At 39.7% G+C, this 21721-nt stretch overlaps 2 protein-coding genes across 3 annotated transcripts in view; both read right to left on the bottom strand.

Annotated features, from left to right (window-relative positions):
- Nucleotides 1-1117: 1117 nt before the first annotated feature.
- Nucleotides 1118-7070, bottom strand: LOC140944928 (kelch-like protein 17). Its single transcript, XM_073394040.1, has 3 exons — nucleotides 5573-7070; nucleotides 3260-3447; nucleotides 1118-1593 (listed from the first exon to the last, which is right to left on the bottom strand). The coding sequence occupies exons 1-3, from the start codon at nucleotides 6844-6846 to the stop codon at nucleotides 1316-1318; spliced, it is 1740 nt and encodes a 579-aa protein (XP_073250141.1). The 5' UTR covers nucleotides 6847-7070; the 3' UTR covers nucleotides 1118-1315.
- Nucleotides 7071-8989: 1919 nt separating this feature from the next.
- LOC140944900 (endothelin-converting enzyme homolog) overlaps nucleotides 8990-21721 on the bottom strand; it is a 36772-nt gene continuing 24040 nt past the window's right edge. For both annotated transcript variants that reach the window (XM_073394013.1, XM_073394007.1), the window contains exons 8-19: nucleotides 21222-21444; nucleotides 19356-19454; nucleotides 18941-19018; nucleotides 17718-17821; nucleotides 17186-17244; nucleotides 16992-17043; nucleotides 15177-15244; nucleotides 14516-14640; nucleotides 13909-13974; nucleotides 12964-13062; nucleotides 11809-11885; nucleotides 8990-10677 (exon numbers count right to left, since the gene is read on the bottom strand). In XM_073394013.1, the coding sequence (XP_073250114.1) occupies nucleotides 10578-10677; nucleotides 11809-11885; nucleotides 12964-13062; nucleotides 13909-13974; nucleotides 14516-14640; nucleotides 15177-15244; nucleotides 16992-17043; nucleotides 17186-17244; nucleotides 17718-17821; nucleotides 18941-19018; nucleotides 19356-19454; nucleotides 21222-21444 (1150 nt within the window). In that variant the 3' untranslated portion in view covers nucleotides 8990-10577. The remainder of the gene's footprint in view (nucleotides 10678-11808; nucleotides 11886-12963; nucleotides 13063-13908; nucleotides 13975-14515; nucleotides 14641-15176; nucleotides 15245-16991; nucleotides 17044-17185; nucleotides 17245-17717; nucleotides 17822-18940; nucleotides 19019-19355; nucleotides 19455-21221; nucleotides 21445-21721) is intronic.

Here is a 21721-nt window from a genome sequence, read left to right as displayed (position 1 = left end):
TGCTATTTAAATGTAAATTATTATTATTATTATTATTATTATTATTATTATTATTACTATTATTATTATTGTTGTTATTATTATTACTTGACTACCAACCCACCATCTAGCGTGTGCCTTTAACATAAACACAACCATCCTGTTTAAGCTTCCATACTGAAGTACATGGCACAACCTTTTATACCCAGACTCATGTGCCACCATTTCTATTATACAACAACATGACAAGGTCAAGTAGGCTTTTTAATCCTGCATTACTTCAAATGTAGCTGCCATTGCCATGAATCTGACATTATAACAGTTCCTTCTGAGCCTGGGGACCATATAATAAGTGTACAACACTGGCACTGATAAACAGACAAACAATTAAGTACAAAACATTAACTTTCGATTGCACAAAAAAAAATACAACTGTAGTTTTTAACTCAACAACATTTTAAAATCACTTTAATAGTGCACAGGTTTATCTACAGCTGTCTATTCACAATGTTACCCCCTGTTGCTGAAATATTAACAGCAATATAAGAAAACTCTTTTTTCCCAACTGAAAAGGAAATTATTGCTATAAAGACTACCTCAAGTTTTTCTTCCACCATTTTCCATGCTTTATGGGTCATCCATTTTACTGACCATTGAAAATACCCCTTATGATTTCAATAATAAGGAATCAAGATAATAGAAAAAATACATCACATCACTCCTTGTGCACTTCAGTATTTCTTTTTCCCTGCAGTTCATTTATGGAATCCTTTCCTCATGGCCCATGTGTAGAATTTCCTAGAATTCTACTGATCTTAAAAGCCATGTGTCTTTTCAGCCCATTTTGTAAGAACTTGAGGGTCACTGTATGTCATACTGAACCAGGACTGGCTCAGTCTGTAGAGTACTTGACTGCAGAATGGTAGTTAACAAGTTCGATCCCCGAGGCCTGACCAACACTCAGGGTCTTAAAATATTGAGAAATGAAAGTACTGCCTTTGCCCTGCAAATGGCGCTGAAAGGTTGGTACCACCCCAGTAGCAGACATAACACTAGTGTACTCAATGTTACAATTTCCTGCTACATACACTGATGCCTAAGTAAAGTGCTATACAGTCATGTAGATACTATACTTGACTTAATTTTGAACAAATTTTATCAACTTCAGTATTATTTTCACTTCATACACATGATCTTATTTCATTGTTGAAAATCCATAAGTGCAGGTACATTGTACTTCTCTAATCCCGCTTGACAGTTAAGCAGCAGAACTATGATATTGTACACAGACTGAAAAATAATGCTCTACTGTGGAATCAGCCTTGTTACTCTTTCCTCACAGTAGCAAAACTTGTGCAACCACAACTCCAACACTACTTCTCCTAGTGCTCATAGACACAACAGAAGTCCATTTATTGTTCTCTGGATCATACTTTTCGATACTGTTCAAACTTGAGCTGCCATCATTGCCTCCGACGGCATATAGAGTTCCATCAATAACTGCCACATCGTGAGTGCTGCGGCGAGTGTTCATCGGAGCAAGGCAAGTCCATGAGTCAGCCACAGGATCGTAACGTTCCATTGTGTTTAGACATGATGCCCCATCATTTCCACCTGAGGAGAAAAAAAATATATTGTGAAGGGGGTTCACATTTTATCGGGGCCATGTTCCATACATAAAGACAGGGCTACTAAAATCAGGATGAAGACTATGTACTATATATTTTGCTATGTGCGGTTGTGAACTGAATGAGTTATTCTAATTTGATTATCTGAGACTGTACTGGTAAATTGAATAAGGGAGATTTTTCAAAGAGGACACAACAAAGGTAATGACAGCTAAAAACTGGCTTGACCAACAGCAGAGCAACAAACTGAGTCCTGGACATGACACATTCAGTATGTGCTTTTGCGTTCTCATTTGACCTTGCACTGCCTTTACTTGCTTGATCTCCCTCCTATCTCTTCTTGATGGGAAAATGCAACTAAACTTACAGTGTAGCGGGGGTTCTATCGAAAATTAATTTTAAGTGTAAAGGGAGAAAAGAATATATTAAGAAGGCAGCAGCTGATAAATAGATCCAAAGGTATGTCTTTCAAAGCACACAGCAGTGTGGGGGATGGCTAGGTACAGGATGAAGGCTACACTTTCGCTAGGGAACTCTGGAAGTCTTGTAATACAGTATCTGAATTTTTGGGTGCCTGAAAGTTCATTTCAGTGCATGCACTTTGAGTGACCAGAGAAAAAAAATTATCAAAGAGGGTGGCACCTATTAATACCAATCTTTGCCATATGTACGTACTTAGTGTCATGAATATGTTTGTTTTTATTGAACAAATAAATTGGGGAACAAAATAAACAGAAGTAGAATGGATTTATTAATATCCCACTGAAAAAAAACAAGAAAAACAAGCTTCTGACACTTCCGTGTTGAGTAGATGGCCATTTTTGCAGGTTGCCGGAGCTTCCAGAGAACCCTGGACAGAACCAAGAGTCAGCATTATGTAGGTGTCTAATGTTACTATAGCTTACAATGTAGTATCTCCAGGACGAAATGACTGTCCATAAAAAGAGAAGTATCATTTCTGTAGTCTAAAAGGGGGGCATGGATTAAGGCCTTAGAGGACTCCTGACGTAATACCAAATTCTCCCTTTGATTACAAGTAAATACAAGGTTATTGTTCGGAGAATCTACCATTTCATCACAAAACATTCACAGCTCTATATTTCCAGGCACCTATTTTTAACCCCTTCTTTTTCACTCCATAGTTTAAGAAGCAATTAACAAAAAGTTGGCAGTGATAATAGGGAGCTTAGGCAAAGGTGCTTTTGAGCAATGCACATCATCTGGAAGTATCGAGCCCCTGTTATTGTCAATTTATTTTCCATAGCATTTCCAAATTTGTATTGCTACGTGACTTTAGTCTCAATATGATCAAACATTTAGGTAAAACCACTCCTCAAGAATGAAAATAGTTCACCTCCAGCTAATGTGTGTCACTCAAAAACGTCTTTGTGTAAACTCACTAATGAGGCCCTGCCAGGATAGATTCCGGCAAGCGACATGGCCCAAAAAGTAGCAACAGCACATAAAATGAAATCATGACAAGAGACAACCTCCCTTGGCCAAATTGCGACAATGACAGCAAAGCCGACAATAAGCGACAAGCATTTATAAACACCGACACAAGATGTTTTAAAATTCAGACGGGCGACATAGCACCCCCACTCCCCCCCTGGCAGGGGCTCACTAATAAAAATACCTATTGTACCACTCACCTACAACATAGAGCATATCATTGAGGACAGCTACTCCAGCACTACTTCTACGGCTTGCCATACTGGCCACAGTTCTCCATGTGTTTGTCATTGGGTCAAAGCACTCCATTGTGTTTAGATGTGCACTACCATCATAACCTCCCGCTGCATAAATTATGCCATTCACCACACCCACACGCACGTATCGTCTGAAGAGAAAGGAACAAAAACTTAATAATTATTATAATGTATGTAGGATAAAACAAAACCAACCAAAGCAACTGCTCAAAATCAGTGCAAACTCTGTTCTAAAAATTTGTTATATCCACTTCCTAAAATTTGAGACAGCCCTCTAAGGCCATTGCATTGTGACCTCACAATAAATAAATATTATAATAAATTAATTTAATGTGCAATTTTCCTAAATTAAAAAAAACAACAACAACAAAAAAGTGCAAAATGTTCTTCATTTAAGCATCAATGTCTTTGGCACAGAAGTAGTTAATATTGAGGAAATTGTTTTTACAGAAAGGACTGCCAATTCTATATACAACTTGTAAGTGATCACCCAAGCTTCATGAAGGTCTTTAACCATTTGTGGGCAAAGCATTACATGTACCTTCTTCCTTGGTCATTTTAAGATGTGAAGTATTGGTCCAGTCTAAAAAATTAAACACAGGACCTCCCACTCCCCACTTCAAATAAAACTAAAACTAACGTGAGCAATGATCCTTAGTACCAGCAACAATGATGCATATAAGTATAAGAGTGACGACTAAATAAGACTCTCTTAACTCTTTTGTTCTGTTTGGATCAAGGCATCAAAGCTCGCAAAGATCCTATTAAGGTGACTCTCAAAATGGAGATTTTGGTTTCCGTGAAGTATGCTTTAGCGTGCTTTAAGTTTGCCAGTTTAACCCATTCGACCCCGAACCGGGACTAGGGACTTGTCAGAAATTAGCAGGGGGGGGGGGGGGGGGGGGAGAGGGGTGGAAACAGAGGGAGGGTCACAAACTTTTTGAGACCACAGAAAAGGGAGGGTTCATGAAAAATGGGCTGTTAAAAGGGGGAGGGTCATGCAAATATGTGTCCGTGATCATGTAGAGGTTCACCCACAGAAGAAAAAAGAAGTTCTTTATTTTGTAAAAAAAACCTGGGAGAAATAGGAGAGTCGAGTGATCAGCTGTCAGAGTCAGAGTCGGACTCTTAATGCTGTCATCTAAAATGTATGTATATGGCATTACAAAGAATAGATTAGAAATATATCTTGAGCTTGCATAATACTGAATTGCCCTAGTGTATTGCAACAACTAGATTTTATCATTTATACAAGAAGGGGAGGGTCATGATATTTTGGGCCAACGTCAAGGGGAGGGTTAGCAAATTTCACTCCCATTGCAGGGATGGGTCACCTCATTTTCCGAACCCAAATTCAAAACTCCCATCCCCCCCCTCCCCCGTGGTAATTTCTGACAAGTCCCTTAGTACAATCTATATTAAGATATTTAGAATTTAAAGCTCATAAAGAAATACTATTCAAATTTTTACCTCACCATTTTATTTTTTTTTGCTTAATCTACACTTTGTTTTATCCCTTTGATGAAAAAAATTTATTTTTAAAAAATGTATGTATTTTCCTGTAATTCCTGATAATTCACACTCTTTTGAGATCATGACACTAGTCATTCCATTGTTTTCTACGAAAAAATTAAGTCTGCATGGTATAGGTTCATGGGATCTTCAATCTTTAAAAACAGTATTCAATTTCACTACTTAAAACAGGGTTGCATTATTATAATGCATTTTTTCCTTAAACAGGGTCAGAATCGAAGGGTTTCAGCAGCAGAGCCCCAACTAAACTTCCTTTAAATCTTCCCCTCCACAGAAGTTTCTTCCCTAAATACATAGAGGATATTACATGCTGGCGAGAAGATATGAATTTTATGTTCGAGTGGCAAGAACAATATCTCACGAGTGAGATATTGTTCTTGCCACGAGAACATAAAATTCATATCTTCGAGCCAACGTGTAATGTTCTTTTTATTATATGGAGAAACCAATTCAACAAAAGCAAAAGGCGGGAATCGTGACGTCATTGAACGATACGACACTCAGAAAGGTGACATACGGAAAATACGCCACTCGGGTCCCGGATGAAGTGGCATATGGAATCTACAAGTGGTTTAGTTCCCAGTAAAACACTCTCCTCCATATAATAAATAATGATAACTTAGCAAAACCAGCTTTACCGGGTTTTTTTCCGAGTTCAATATCAATAATGGAACGAATAATCACAGCCATCATCACAATGAAGATAGATCAATAAAAGCATACCTCCTTGTATTCATGGCTGCAACTGAAGTCCACTGCGCAGTTAAAGGATCAAATCTTTCCACACTGTTCAGGCATGATGCTCCATCATAGCCACCGATGGCATAAATCAGGCTATTCAAAACAGCCACCCCCAGACAACTACGACGAGTTCCCATTGATGGTACCACCAACCAGAGATTACTTTGTGCACAATATGCTTCAACGGTTGCTAGGTCGTTACTGCCATCATAACCACCTACAGCGTAAATTTTTCCATCAACTGTCCCTACCCCTACACGGGCACGCTTGATAGACATGGGTGTCACCATACACCATCTGTCAATCCTTGGATCATAACACTCGCACTCACTGTGGATAGCAAACAGACTGCCTCCACCGATGGCAAATAATATCGGCACCTGTCCTGCAGGCTTGCGGCAGATAGTCCTGGGACTCTGAAGAACCGATCGCTGTTCGGGAAGCAAGTGGTACTTCATTGCTTCAATAAGCAAGTCTTTGCAGTCTGGATTGTTTCTTATAAGGTCTTCAGTTTCCACACGGGTCATCAGACACTCTCTAGTTAACAATGGTAGCCTCACATATGGCAAAAGATCTCGAACAAATCCCTTTCTGTTGTCCAAGTCAAACTTAATCCAGTTAATAACAGCGTTGTAGACCTGTTCTTCACTCTCTACATTGACATCACTGTTTGAAATGAGTTCTAAAACTTGCTCAACGGAAAGCAGCATAAATTCTTCGGTCTGCGAGACTTCTAAGAAATGTTGCAGGGCAAACCGATGCGAAGACTCCAACAAATCACTGCATGTGTGTGCATCAGCAAACGCCCGGATTCCCAGACAGTTGGATGGATGAAGTTGATTTTTAAGAAATTCACAGCACGCGTCTTTGACGCTTGTCAGTTGTAGTAAACTTGACGCGGGAAGCAAGGACTGGACGTTCTCTTCGCTAACTTGAATCCTCGCTGTATATGCAAAGTCCACAAGAAGCTCTATGGCATCAGGGTCAACACCTTGAATGGTTATATCACGTTGCCTACTTTCTATCAACTCCGTCGTAAACATAGCATGAAAATAGGGGCTGCAAGCCGCGAGCACAATTCTATGAGCAGAAATCCGTCGTTGCGGTTCGCCGATGAGCAGATTTACGTCGCATAACTCGCCTTTCGATCTCATTGTCTTCATGCAACAAAACGCCTCTTCGGTGTGAGTGGAAGAGAAATGCGATATGAATTCCACTCGCATTTCTTGATTAGAAGTCGATCTGAACTGCTGCATTATTCCACCTTGATGGGTTCAAAAACTCTTCTGTTTCTTTGTGAAATCAAGCAGATCGGATTCAATATTATTATCCCTGACGGTAAGCTTAAGATTTCCTTCCCACTTTGTGTCCTGTCTGTTACAAAAACATGTACGATCGCACCATATTACCACAAAACAAGATGATCTCACCGAAGATTGCTTTTTTCTTGCTCAGAAAATTCCTTTCTTCAGAAACAAAACCGAGGACTGTCGCGCGTGTCGCATCGCTTCCCAAACAAAGGTTTCTTTTGAAACTAGAACCCAGGGCTGCGCTGTTTCTTGCATAGGAAGGGGCGTTGCGTGACGGGACAACACACTCGCTCGTGGCAGCGGCTCTGCATGATTTACGAAACAGCATGGTGGACTTTGTGTGACACATTCCTTTTTCCTGAATTTAAACAAGACCATTTCTTGTGTGGAACTTTGCAAGAAAGTTTCCTATGAGAAGACAGCCCCGCAAACATTCCCCCTACACCTCAGGGGAGGTACTTCTACATATGGGTGCTGGTTGTTCAGACATTTAAAAGTTCTTCAGAACAATCCAGATCGAATAGCAATTTGGAAGTGTTGCTTTTTGCTGGAGAGGGGAAAACCGGAGTACCCGGAGAAAACCCCCCGGAGCAAGGGCGAGAACCAACAACAAAGCAATTGACGCGTACATATGCGTCAAATAAGTCAGTGAAAAGCCAAGTTATAAATTGACAGGAGCCCATTTGATGGGCTCCTGAAATTGACAAAAAATAATGCTAAAATAAGTGTAATCTAATAATTCAAGAACTAAAAATAGAAATAAAACCTCCCGGATAGAAAAAACTGCAAATTCTAAAAATAAGAAGCTGTCAAAACTGGTTGTCATGGTAACGTCAATGTTGACGTACACGTCACGACAATAGGCCATTTCTGAGTTCCCCGGGCCTCTGCATCAAAACGAGGTTGAGTGCTTAGCATTTGACATGGAAAACATTTTTGTTTTATTCTTATGCAAAAAAACCCCTCATTTTCACAAGATAGGTTGTGCACTTGGCACTTGGCACTTGGCACTTAGCACTTGGCACTTGGCACTTTGCCCTTGGCCTCATTTTGAAATTGAGGGTTTTTGGAACTCGGAAGTGGCCTATTTTAAAATGTTCCTAGATGAAATTTGAGGACAACTCGCAAAGTTTGGCGGTCATAACTCAACGGTTTTGAAGTTATTCAACTTTTTAAATGAAGCCCCACCCCTTCGGTTTGAAACTGTTGCGGTACCTTTAGCAGGGTTTAGGCGCCTTTCTTAAAGAGCCCCAAAATGACGGAACAATTTGTACCTCTCTCTTAGGTGGTTAAGGTACGTGAACCACACGCAAACAACGGCCGGAATTCTGGTACCCGGAGAATATCCTTCCCTTATAGGATACTCCTATCCTGCTTTCTTTCCCCCATGGGGAGAAAAACTAAACCCTTCTGAGTTTTGTTGTTCGACTGACCCCTGAATAAATAAATAAATAAATAAATAAATAAATAATGATTTGGAGGTAGCACATCCACAAAGTGGTTCTTCGTCTTCCTGATTCCTGGTCAAATTGGAGTTCGAAAATGCTGGTTTTTGAGGAGAGGGGAAAACCGGAGGACTCGGAGAAAAACCTCTCGGAGCAAAGGAGAGAACCAACAACAAACCGTGAAGAGAGCAAGGGTTAGCAGAGTCGGGCGGCCGGCCTGACCTTCTAAATCTGTGCTTCGATCGGCTCATGTGTGAATTCAAATCATTGTTTCGATTTTTTTCTTTATGTGTGGCTCTAAGATGCAGTACGTCCCGTGAAACCGAGGGCTCATGGGGACAGAGAGAGGGGGGGGGGGGGGGAGGTCAAATCAACGCACCAGTGACCTCAGGTTTGTCAGTCTAATGAGTACTTTCTCGCCCCATGTTAGGGAATCCACATCCACGACAGTCTTGGATTCTGGATTTCACGCGTAGATTCCGGATTCTTTGTCACTGGAACTTGGATTCCGGATCACTGCTACAAGCAAAATTTCCAGAATCCGGACTCGGGATTTCTTTACATGGCGTGAACTTTACAAGTTTCCGTCGTAAACAAGGACCTTTCCCTTTCCCTTAAACAGACAAATGCAAGAGAAACGCAAGGAAAAGTAAAAGTGCTGTTTATTAAGTTGTCTATTTGACCATGCTAAAGTTAAAAAATAGAGCATTATAATATTCGTTAGTTATTATGATAATAAACGAAAGCAAACTAATGATATATATTTACAGGGCCAATGGGACTATGGCAGTTTGTATAAAGACAGCAGGCGCGGTGACAGGTTATACTGTACGCTGCATGTAATCGAAGCGCTTAGTGACTCGAGAGTGCACTCACGAGTAACAAATAAGTTTTTTTAGCCTTTTACTTCATTTTCGTAAGTTTGTTTTGCTGATCATGTGCATATGATAAACCAACGACTACGTTTCTTATATAGTTATCCTCAGATGAAATGTAGAAAAACATGTAAACATATTGTATAATAGTGTAATAGTGTATAGTCAGTTTTGTTCGGATCGTGAGTGCATGGCTCATATTATAGTTGATTTTTTCATTTTGTACCTATTGACTGGTCAATCTTGTGAACTTAATTTCCCAGAAAGGAGGAAAAGAATTCATTCGCAATCAAGGTACCGCTTTCTTTCAATTAGTTTATATAAAGCAACATACAAACGGACGCCATGTTGTTGGCCAACAACTCAAAAGATTCTTAGACGTTCATGATACTGCGTCCGTTTGCACACGAAGTTGCATATTGTTGCGTATTGTTGGGAGTTGTTACGCAAAGTTTGAAACCGGTCAAATTTTTTAGCCAACAACTCCCAACATTTCTTACGTTCCGTGATCGCCGATGTGCATGCGTAACAAGGTTGGATCCGTTTGCCCAGCTCTTTCCAACATTGTTGGCGTCAAGCAAGCGCATTACACATGGTCTTCAAAGTCTTATGGGTGTATCCTTCCCATCATGCACTGAAGGTCCCAACAATATTGGGATTTCTTGCATCCGTTTGCACACCACTGCTAACACGGACGCAACAACTCCCAACATTGTTGGCCCAACAATATTGGGATTTCTTGCATCTGTTTGCAAATCACTGCAAACACGGACGTAACAACTCCCAACATTGTTGGCCCAACAATGTTGAGAGTTTGCACGTAGCTTTACGTGACTACGAGCAATTACACATGTGTAGTTAGATGCAACAAGTCGATGTATACTGATCGGCAGACGCCGAGTCGGCAGAAGCTGAGTATATTCTGAGAGTGAAACTCCTTATTGACAAGAAAAAAAACAGTTGTTAAAAAATAGCCAACTGCAAGTAAAGCGAGACGGCGGCAAATCATATATAAACAAGTCCCACAAGTTTTGCTCCATTTTACCGAGTATTCCAGGTAATTACCCTCTGCTAAAAAGGGTATATAGAGAGATCTAAAAATAACCTGTGATGTTATGTTATAATCGTTGACTTGCGCATACCAACATAAAGAGAATACCCTCCCATGTCATTGTGTCACAAAGATAATCAAATTTACTTTCGAAATTCCAGGTTCAGTTTTGTTGACGGCGTTACGTTAAAATCAAAGAATAAAACTATCCTGCAAGAACTGATCTATAATATAAGTTATGTTTGAACAATTCCTTTTTGCGTCAGATCCTTTATCAAAGCTAAAACAGACGCTCTCAAAGGTTCATTACCAAACGGAACATTTCTTTTCAGGATTCATACGAGATCCTTTTTTACAGTTAAAAGCTTTGGCGAATTCATCAAAGTTCGACAGAGAACCAATCACCCTGAAAGATAAGATAAACAATGCCACAGTCAGACCAACCAAGCTAGAAATCATTCAGGTCTTTAAACAATCTAAAAGGATGCGTTTTTTTTCTGAGTGTTTAGTTTCAACATGGTTAGTAGAGAAGACTGGTTATGAAAGTCGGCAAACAACAAAGTTGAAAACAACGGTGTTGTAGTTTATGTTGGAAGCTCCCTGACCGTGCACAATTCTTTGCTTTTTTGTTCATAAATTGAGACTGAATTATGAATTAATGCGATTTTTCTGTTGGGCAGTAAGTTCAAAATGATAGGAATGCTATAGACCTTGTTCACGATACCCGCTATCTGTGCACGCAGTTTGGGATTGATGGCATAAAACAATGTCATGTGGTATTTCAGGGGGCAAACAAGTGACCAAAATTGCCAATACTTATCTCAAAACGAGAGAATGATTTAGGAGTCGTACAAAATGTACAGTTCGAGTTTCCACAAGTTATACCTACTGCATCTAAAAACGTAGCAAATGATAATTTCAAACCATAATTTGCTATTACCACTTTAATAACTATGGTTTCAAGCAAAAAGAAATAAAGTGAAAAACAATTGGGTGAGGTGACCATTCAAATAAAACCTTTTTATTTGAAGGAGGAGAAGCTGTGTGCTAAACTTATCAGTATTCAAACCGTGGGAAACACCACCAAACTAGATGAAAATAAAAATAACTGTTCAAAACATGGGAAGAGGGTAAAAAATAACATAGCATATACAAAAGGTGGCACGAATGGACAAATTTGAGTTTGGAAAGTATTTGTAATTGTGCCTTTTGAAACCATGCTAATTTTGGAAACAAGTTTTGTTTGACACGAAACTGTGATTTCCTCATTAAAGAGTACTTTGAAAAGTTTCATAGCGAATAAGGCCGACTAATTGGCTAATATCAACAAAATTAACTTAGCACCTATAAATGCTTTTTTACCGTAATATTTCCTTTTTTGGGATCTGAAAATCCTACATTTGTTATTGTCAATTATTTATTTTTATTTACTTATTTTTGTGTGAAGATGTTTTTTTTTGCTCTAGATTTTCTATGAAATTTTAATACTGGGCCAGAGACTGATCGGATTTTCTAATCTAACATGATAGGCCTTTACCGATATTTTCCAGGACTGTGCACCCCATAGTCAATCTGCCTCATAGCTGCTGCTTTTCGATACTTGCTACACCAAATCTGGAAAAAAATATATGAGTAAACAAGTAAAAAATAAATAAATACTGTCAAACCTCCCATTAACGACTACCCAAAATGCGAAGATTTAGAAGTGGCTTACGGGAGGTGTTCGCTTATATAGGAGAATTGATCCCCATGCAGGATGTCCTTTCCTACAACAGGTCAGTCTGAAACACATCATCCCCATTTTGCATACTATGCAATTTCTAAGTTACGATACGATCTGAGCAGTTTCATGTTGTCAGCTACGTGCATCGCGTTCTCTTGGAAGTGTAGTACAAACAACGAACATAGAGATCAAATCAAACCATTCCCTAACTAGTCGTTTACACGAGGATGAAAACAATGAGACGAGAGGTGTTCCTTTAAGAGATTCTAGCCGTAGTGATTTGACTGGGAAAGTCGCTTACGAGAGGTGGTACATACATACACGTTTACAGATAGTCATTACGACACCTGAAGGAGGATCATGAGGTTATCCCAATATTAAGATCTCTCCTAGCAGATAACCCACCCAGCCTAGGAAAGGTTGGCCACACCAATGGGGTCTACGTCCTCTAGTCTTTTCAAACAATGGCCTGGGTTCCCTTACGTCCCACAAGAACTAGATAAGTGAAAAAGCTGTGAGACGGGACCAACGGTTTTTCGTCCTTATCTCAAAAGATTTCACTACAGAAGTCATTACAAAGGCAGCACTTTCTGGTCAGTTCTTTAAATTAAGACCGTGAGTGTTGTTCCCGCCGGGCTTTAAGCTCATGACCTCCCGATCAGCAGACCGATGCTCTCCCAACTGACCTTACCAGGCAGTGGTTGCACACAGGGGTTCGACTGTATATAAAAATCTAATAAATAGAAATAAACATTATTGTATTGAACGTCTTCTTTGCTCCATTTTACAGTATGAACCGTAGGCGTTAACCAAACTTCTAGAGCACAACACCAGCTATGTATCGAATTGCTGCATGGACCTTCTTGAATGACTTTAGTAGTGTCAAAACTCGAGTGGGGAGATGCGACCAAATTTTTTTTCAGAATTTTGTTGAACTGCGATGGTTGTAAAAAAATATTGTTGCCAAACCTGAGCAAAACCAAGAAAGAAGATCTTCTCGTTGCTAAAGTCTCTCATTCCTGGAAGAGAAGGTTCGTCGCCATTTCTCTTCTTCCAGTTCTGATAGGCCTGAAGGTAAAAACATCCAGTTTTAATTATTTTAGGTCTAAGGCAGCTAGTGATGATGTCCATCTCAAATCTGCGAAGGTTCGACTGTTAAAACTTACTTTTTTTTCATGCAGGGGACAAATCAGGTCGAACCCCATTAATACGAACATACACACTGAAGGAACCACCAAATATGGCGTCGGTATTAAGCTGGTGTCCGTAAAGTGGGATTCCTTCCATTACACTCATTACACTCCTTTTTTATATAAGAATGTTATCTTCCCAGCCCAGGCTGCATATTCTTATTTTTCTTTCGGTTTTAGGCTGAAAATATTCTTGAATTATTCTTACTTATAAATGATAGCTTATGCCATTTCCACTTTAGAATGTATTGGGTTTCAATATTTTAAGAGAAAACTCAAGGCTGGGAAAACAGGTTAAAAACATATAATGGTACTGTAATTACGCTTTTCAGCGAACAAAATTTAGTCCTTTTTAAACTCTCAGCCTTGAGTATATTCTTCTTAAAACAGATTTTTATAGAAGAAAAGAGTATTCTCTCTCTAATAACTTAGAAAGACAGACAGCCACAAGTCGGCAGAATTGAATTCAGTGCAGCATTTGTAGAAGAATGGACAACTTTTAAAACTTCCCATCTTGATGAAAAAAAAAGAAAGAAAAGAAAGAAACCCGCAGCGTATTGGAAAAGCAAGCTTGAAAAAAACGGAAAATATATGGCGGCTTCCTTGCTTAGCGTGCGCGTTTCGGAGCCATGGAGTGACCGACATGAATAAAATTCGCATTAAGGATGCGTATAAAAAGATCTTGAGCTATTTTAAGAATTAATCCTAAAGGAAATTTAGGTACCTGGAATGACTGCTTAATGCCGCCATTGTCGGCAATATTTTCCCCTAGAGTCTGTTCACCGTTAATCTGCACACACACAAAAATATACATAAATAAAAAAATAGTAATAATGATAATGATAATGATAATAATGATGACAATGATAACGATAATAATGATGATGATAACGATAATAATAATAATAATAATAATAATAATAATAATAATAATAATAATAAACACATACATACAGAAATAAGACAACGGTCAACCAGATGTCTGACGGCTAAATATAACCCCTTTCCTACTGTTGAAACCAAAATATTTTCAATGAAAGACTGGTCTTTCCTTTAATAAGTTTTGATTCGACGGTTCCTAAACACAACCGTTCAAGGTGTCTGGTAAACAAGACGTGCACTAGGGGAACGACCAGGGGCCATGCATTACAAATTAGAAAAACAAAAACATTAAAAAGTACACTAGCGCGTTTTCGCTATGACCCCTTATGGAAAATAATCATTTCCGAAAAGACAAACAGCAAACAAGAAAAACAAAACAAAACAAACAAAAACAAACAAAACAAAGGGACACTTTCTTGTTTAGGTTTTCGCTCGCCGCTGACACTGACCTTCTTTCCTCCAAATTCGTAACTAGAATATTGATCTTTTAAACATTTTGTTTTCTTCTTGAAAGCTTCAATAGACTTGTTAGACCACCATTTTACCAAGTTGCCATCTTTGTTAAACAGACGACCTATTGAATTCAATCAATCATGGTAAGTTACTTTTCTGTTGCTCGAACTGACAGTTGAGAATGAACTTAATTTTCAACGAGCACCAGCTATGAAATTAGGGCGAGCTAAAGCAACGACGACGGCGACAAAAACACAAAATAGTAAGTGGTTGGCGCCCGCTTGTATAGAGAAAAGGTTATGGAAGTATCACCCAACTACCCGAGTTACCATGACCAGATTCGTACCCAGTCGCTATTGGGGTGAGAGAAGATTGGGGTCAGGTTGAGGTGCGCGGGGACTAATGGGAGAGGACGTCCCTTCTCTTGAGTCCCCGCGCGCCTCCATCTTACTCCAATCTTCTCTCACTCCAAAAACACATTAATAGCGACCGGGCACGAGTCTGACCCTGACCGAGCCAGCTTTTCATACATTTCCTCCAGGAGCCTCGTGTTTACTGGGACACAGCGGCCCTTCCGTTTATTATTTAAATTCAAGACTCTTACTAACGTTCGTTCTAGGTTGTGAAGCTATCAATAGCAGGATCACCTATACGTACCATTATCATCAAAGCCATGGGTAATTTCATGTCCTACCACCATACCAATTCCTCCATAGTTTAGAGCCCTAAAAATAAGCCGAACAACCCATAACAAATCAGCAAGAAAATAAAATCTTAGCGCTTTACATCGTCTAATGTATTATCTTCAGACTTCCATGGCTGAGGGTGATCACACCTTCTTTAAATATTTTTTCAGTTGGTTGCTATGTTAAAGAATGACTTCACAGGTGGTAAAGTGTCCCCGCGGTGAAACGTACATATATCATGGCTCGGAGTGAAATTCCGTTCACTATTAGGTGGAAACATGGGCAGAAAGCAATTAATTCTCCGCTGACTGAATGAAGGCATGGTCTCCGGCATAAAATGTTTTGACCCTATGTACAAGCTGCTGTGGTGTAGCATTCCGGTTAGACCTCTTTGGCAGTACTGTTTAATGGTACCATTTGTTCCTCTATCTTCTTTTTACAGTGCAACCTCGATATAACGAACCTCTATATAAAGTCCTCGATATAACAAACGATTGTCTTTACATCTTCAGTAGTAGCAAAATATATGAAAAAGAACCTGTATATAACGAAACCTCGTTGTAGCGATCAAATTTTGCTAGTCCCTTAGCCCTTCGTTATATCGAGGTTCCCTGTAGGTGATAAAACTCGGTAGTTTCTTTTGTTCTGAATTTCGTTCTTTGGAAAGCAAAATCATCGATATAAACTTAACTTAAAAGAAAAAAAAAACTTCACATTTTTTTGTCCTTTCATAATCGTCCGTGTACGGCTTCTTTGAACGACGAAATGGAACCTTCCAATGGAAGGTTTTGAGGTACAACAACGTACTAAGAGAGACCCTCTTCGTTTCGCATTGAACGATGTTTGAAACAATTCCTCAGTCTGCTAGCCTGAGAAAACAGCCAACAGCTGCGACGTCACCAATGGTCCATCTGGGAACTGACATCTGAGAAACGAGCGCAGAAGTTCCATACTGATGACGCGTCACTACCCAGATCTGCGTAGTGCTTCTGATTGGTTGAAGCTAATCTTCAGCCAATCAGAAGCACTACCTAGACCTGGCAAGTAACGCGTCATCAGTATGGAGTGTCTGGGCTCGCATCTCAGACGTCCTTCGCAGGGAAACCAGTGGTCGCGTCGTAAAATGTCGGCTGTGTTCTCAGGCTACTTGTCTCCAAATTATGTTTGTTTCTACGGAGAACCTATGTCAACCAGCTAACTGTTTTAGTCCACAAACCATACTATGATTTCTCAATTACTAAACAAACAAGGCCCCGTGGTTGTTTAAGGTCGATAACCGCTAACCCGGGGTTAAATTTCAATTCGCTTTCCTGTTTCTTTTGTTGAAAAGTGGTTTTTCCGTTAATTTTGACTTCCCCGTTCAAACATCAAAATTTAAGCAAAAGTCAATCCCAAACAGAATTTCATTTATAAGCTTCCAGATTTAAAGTTAAAATTAATTTGGCGCTTGTGCTCGGTTATCCTTGTGCCGCAATCCGGGAAATGTTTGTTTCTGGAATCTGCTGGAATTCAGGTCTACTTATCCAGATTCCCGCTAACGATTGGAATCCGGAATCCCAGTAAAAATCCCAGTTCTACTGACAATGAATCTGGAATCCATTACCTGGAATCTGAAATCCACAGCGTGGAGTACAGAATCCAGGAGTGTCTTGGATTATCTTATCTTATCTTACATGAAGGATTTTGTCGAATATGGGCCAAATTTTAATCGAACATTATCAAGTGATCGACTATTATTTGCTACTCTGAACTTCCGATAATAACAATTAAAGGTCTAATGACTTACTTGGGAAACTGTTGATCATAGAAAGGCCTCTGAAGAATACCAGCGGGAAAAGCTGGAAAGAGAAGAAGAGCCCATTTATGACTGTCTTAGAGAAAACGGTAGTTTTCTCTTTTTTAAAAAAACAAAATTACCTATTCTATAACCTGCGGGCAGGTACAAGCATTGCGCTACAGTTACGCTTACGCTGTGCTTACCGATTTTGTTTTCTATTGATGAATAATAAGCATTCACTGTCGGAGGAGTCATGCCCCATCTAGCAACAAATAAAAAAAATCGAAAAACAAATAAATGAGTAAACGAGCAAAAAAAGGAAGTAAAACAGCAACTCTACACGTGCTTCAAGCTTTTTTGTAAATGTCGTTGTCATCCCCTGCGTAACAATGACATAAAATGACCAAAGTTTAAGTTTCCTTGAAAACGTAAATGTGCGGCAAGGCGATAATTTTTATTGCTCTACCTACATGAGCTAGGACTCGGTCCTCCCTCTCTGCGTCCACCCGGTAACTTCCAGACGTTTTTAAACGTTTTTAAAAAAGACTACACTAATTTTATAATCTCAAAAAAGTTTAAAAGGACGCGAAGTCCACGTGTCAGTCAAGTTTTCTTTGTAGGATCGGAGAGGTCCCGGACAGCGTCCAGTTAAACTCCTCATATTCTCGGGCATTCAACCGGTGTAGGGACGGAGAAAGCGAGGGAGAAATTTGACTGGGACCAGGAGACTCTCACCTGTCTTTGTTCACAGGCTTTCCAAGCTTGGCGTAGTTCTTCAAGTTAAAATATGTATGTGATTGCAGGACGTTGCTGAAATACTTGCCTTTATCGACTTTAAACTGTTAAGTAAACGAAACAAAGAGGAAAGCATTAAACATAGTAATATATAAAGGATTCTAAAGCCTAGGCCAAACGTCGAACTTTTCACGAGACGAAGAACCAAACTCTAATTTGCGTCGACCTAAATTAACTTAAGATCGTCTGTTAGGTCAGACGTCGAACTTTAGACGCGTCGAACTAACCAACTGAATCAGATTAGTGATAAATTTTTTTTCCCGAACGAGGCTAAATATAGATTATCATACAAATAAAAAAAATTATCAGTTTAGTTCGTCGCACGTGAAGATTGTCCCGGAGAAGATCTTCAGACGTTCTATCAGTCTGGAACAGACTGTTGGAACGTGTTGGACGATCCAAACTCATTTAAACGAACTAAACGGAGCTAGACCTGGAACTTTTCATGAACTCAGCTCACTAACTTTGGTTCGTCTCATGAATAGTACAACGTTTAGCCTAGGACAAAAGGTAGAACGTTTATTTTCTTATTACTTTTTTTTTTTTTTCCAGAAATACGGTCGTTTCGATAGGAACTGGAAGTAGTGCATGAAATGTTGCAAAAAACAACAAATTGTTGTTAAAGTCGGCTGTTCAAACTGGGTGATGGTAGGGAAACCCTTCGACGGCCGGGCCAACTTTTCTCATATAAACACTTTTTGGCTCGCCCAGGTGAGTAAACTCGGAAAAGGCGAGACAACCAAAGCATGATGCTGGCTCTAGTAAAGGGGTCAACAACTTTTCTCATATAAACGCTCGCTTAAGTTCACTCGACTGGAAGACTAACCCTTTTACCCGGGGTAAGATTTCTCAATATTAACGAGCCTAACTCAGTTAGCTTCAGTTGTCATGCATGTAATCGCGAAGATGAATTTTGTTGCGTTCCACGTTGCACGATCTTGGCAATGCGATCCAGCCCGGTTTTTTTTCCCGTCAAGGGTGTTGATTTTTGCTGCGATTTTATACAAAGTGGTAATGTATGTAGCAGCATTTCTAAAAATGCACCTTCGTAAATTGCTTGTAATTAAAAAAAAATATGGTAATACGTCATGCAATAAAATAAAAAAAAAAGTCCTCGTATTAACGACCCAAAAAAGAGAAATCGTCAAAAGACGGAAACTTACTCCCTTATACATCTCGCTCATTGCAGAACTGTTTTTCAGGTACTCTGGATAGCCGATATTTTCACGTATTGCTTTAGCCTGAAAGAAAAAGAAAAGAAAAAATAACTATAAACTGACAGTGTTCCAAGTAAAATACAACCGTAAAAGGGACACAAACAAACAATCAAACATGCAGGAAGAAAACTACAATAGTTTTCAAGCACACACTAAGCATAATATTGGTAATGATAAGTGATGATGATGATGATGATGATGATAATAATAATAATAATGATGATGATAATGATAAAGGGCCAAAGGCAAAACTGAAAACTAAAGGTAGAATTTGCCGCGGTTTTCCTACAGCTCTTTTATAGAATACCAACTAAGAACTTTGCTGTTTAAAACTGAACGCCTTATTGCCAGTGCACAGAACCTTTTCTCTTGCTTTCTCCTTTGTGGCGTCATCCATCCATTCCAGTTTATCCAGATTAGCAAGGAAAACCTGTCTAATATCATGGATCATTTCTTCAGCCTACAGACAAGAGAAAGTGGATACGAAGAAATATAATTACGAAAAAACTAGAAACTGAGAATACCGTACTCGTTAGACAGCACACATGAACAGTCAACTACTGATATGAACTGCTTATCTTTTTATTGTTCTACACTAGTGGCGGATCCAGGGAATAAAAACTCCCGAGGCGTATAAAGCAAACCAACTACGCGACGTGAACGTGACGTGAACGACTTACCAAACGCTAAAAGCCATGCAAGAGAGTTACCTCTTCCCACAGGGTAAGCAAGGACAGGCTTGTCCACAGTCCCCCAAGCAAATTAACCCTATAAAATTAAAGTTAACCCTATATGGCTATAAATTTCAGTGACTTCAAAGCCGTGCGTTTAACAGTAGGGCCATCAAAATACTTCTCCTTAAAATAATCTGGTAAAATTTTACAGTCGTGGACACGTGTACGTTAACATCGATGTTACCGAGTTTTCATAGCCGTGTTTTTCAAGACTTGTTTTTTTTCCTACAATTATAGCATTTCAATACTAGGCAGTTTCCACCAGTGTTGAGTTTCTCTCGGTATAACACACATGTGGATTTTATGCACAGATCAATTTTTCTATCACGATAACCTTGATATCCATTGGTTTTGAGAAAAATTGAGTACATTGAATTCATCTTGAACGGCAGATCCAAGCTGACGGATGGTTAAAGCTTCTTCTTTCCTAATGACATCACTGCTATTCCCCACTCCAGAAGCTATAAGGGGAATGGGTACAAGCTTTCGGCGTAACTCTTTCTCAACTTCGTTCCAGGGATTTCCCTCTCCTACTCGGCCCACGGGGCCGAGTAGGAGAGGACCCTGGGAACGAGTGAGGTTGACTATTTCTGGAATCGTTTGGGTGGAAAAACGTTACATATGATTGCGTAATGGTTGCCTTGAATACCATCGACCAATCATAACTGATGCTTGTCCACCCAAACGATCCCAGGAATCACTGCACCTAGCCTGTGTCAGGCTCCCAGGTAGTGCAGTGGGGACGTATTAACCTTTTAAGCCCTAATACACAGGTACAAATTCTCCAAAGTGATCTACGTACATTTCCTTTAAGAATTAGTTGAGAGATCTTAATGAAAGATCAAGGCATTTTCTCTTTGGTGATCATTTTATTAATTCTCATAACTTTATCTCCTGAAAATGTATGGGTAATGTTAGGAGAAATTTTATGTTGGTCACTATTGGGACTTAAAGGGTTAAAACAAGCAGAGCGAAAATAAGACGGGTGCGACTTGACCTGCGAGCAAGCTCTCCTATTTGGGCGAGCGAAGCGAGTCTCGCTCCTCGCTCGCGCGTTCTCGCGAGGCTCGCTCTGCTCGCCCAAATAGGAGAGCTTGCTCGCAGGCTAGGTGCGACTTGGGAAAGGGGCGCTCTTCCCAGCCCCCGCGCGTTTTTCGCATTTCCTTTTTACACCTTTTTACTAAACAACTTTTCACCATTATGTTGGAGCCCGGAACAGGCTACACTGCACCCAAAGCTTGTATCCATTCTCTTTAGAGTTTGTGGAGTAGGGAATTGTTAAAGATGATTAATGTGTAAGCCAATTTCTTAATTTAGCTAGACACCTTACTATTAAGTTTGCTTTTCGATTTGAGAAGAAAATTGATAGAATTTGGATTCTGCCAATAAATTCAACAATATGACGCCATAATGACGTCAAATTACGTCATTTTGTCAATAAAGCCTTCAACCCTCTGATCTCCAACCTCAGGAGAGTAACACTCAGTTCCTACCGATTTCTTGCTTTCTCCCTCAAAGGCTTTGTTCACAAACAGCAAACCGAACGGCATCCCGAATGATCCATCTACCATACCAAGGCAATCCTGCCAGCGGGGATCTTCCCCGGCGACCCCGCTCAGAGATTTACTGTACTCCTGGTAAACGTCTCGAAACTTGAGGCTTAAGGACGAAGCGAAACGTACAACAACTTTCCACATCATGTAGTTTGCGATTATTCTAAGAACAGAACATGGATAGAAAGTGATCACAAGGGGTGTGGATACCTTTAGACGTCCAGCCGTTTTTTCGTAATACAGTTATGTAGTATGATTATTCTTCCAAGTAAAACTCATGTCATCGTTGTTTAATTATCAAGGTTTCGCCTGCCACCGATACATCGAGCAATTTAGAATCCCAGGGGCGTACCTGACTGTAAGCCAGTTAAGCACGGGCTTAAAAGATTTTTGGGTGAATTTTCTTTCGAACGGCCAGATTAAAAAGAGACAATATTTCT

This window comes from Porites lutea, chromosome 1, assembly GCF_958299795.1.
Source record: "Porites lutea chromosome 1, jaPorLute2.1, whole genome shotgun sequence".
Classification (NCBI taxonomy): domain Eukaryota; kingdom Metazoa; phylum Cnidaria; class Anthozoa; order Scleractinia; family Poritidae; genus Porites; species Porites lutea.
The sequence above is the reverse complement of the archived record's forward strand: the minus strand, read 5'-3'. Positions and strand labels throughout refer to the sequence as shown.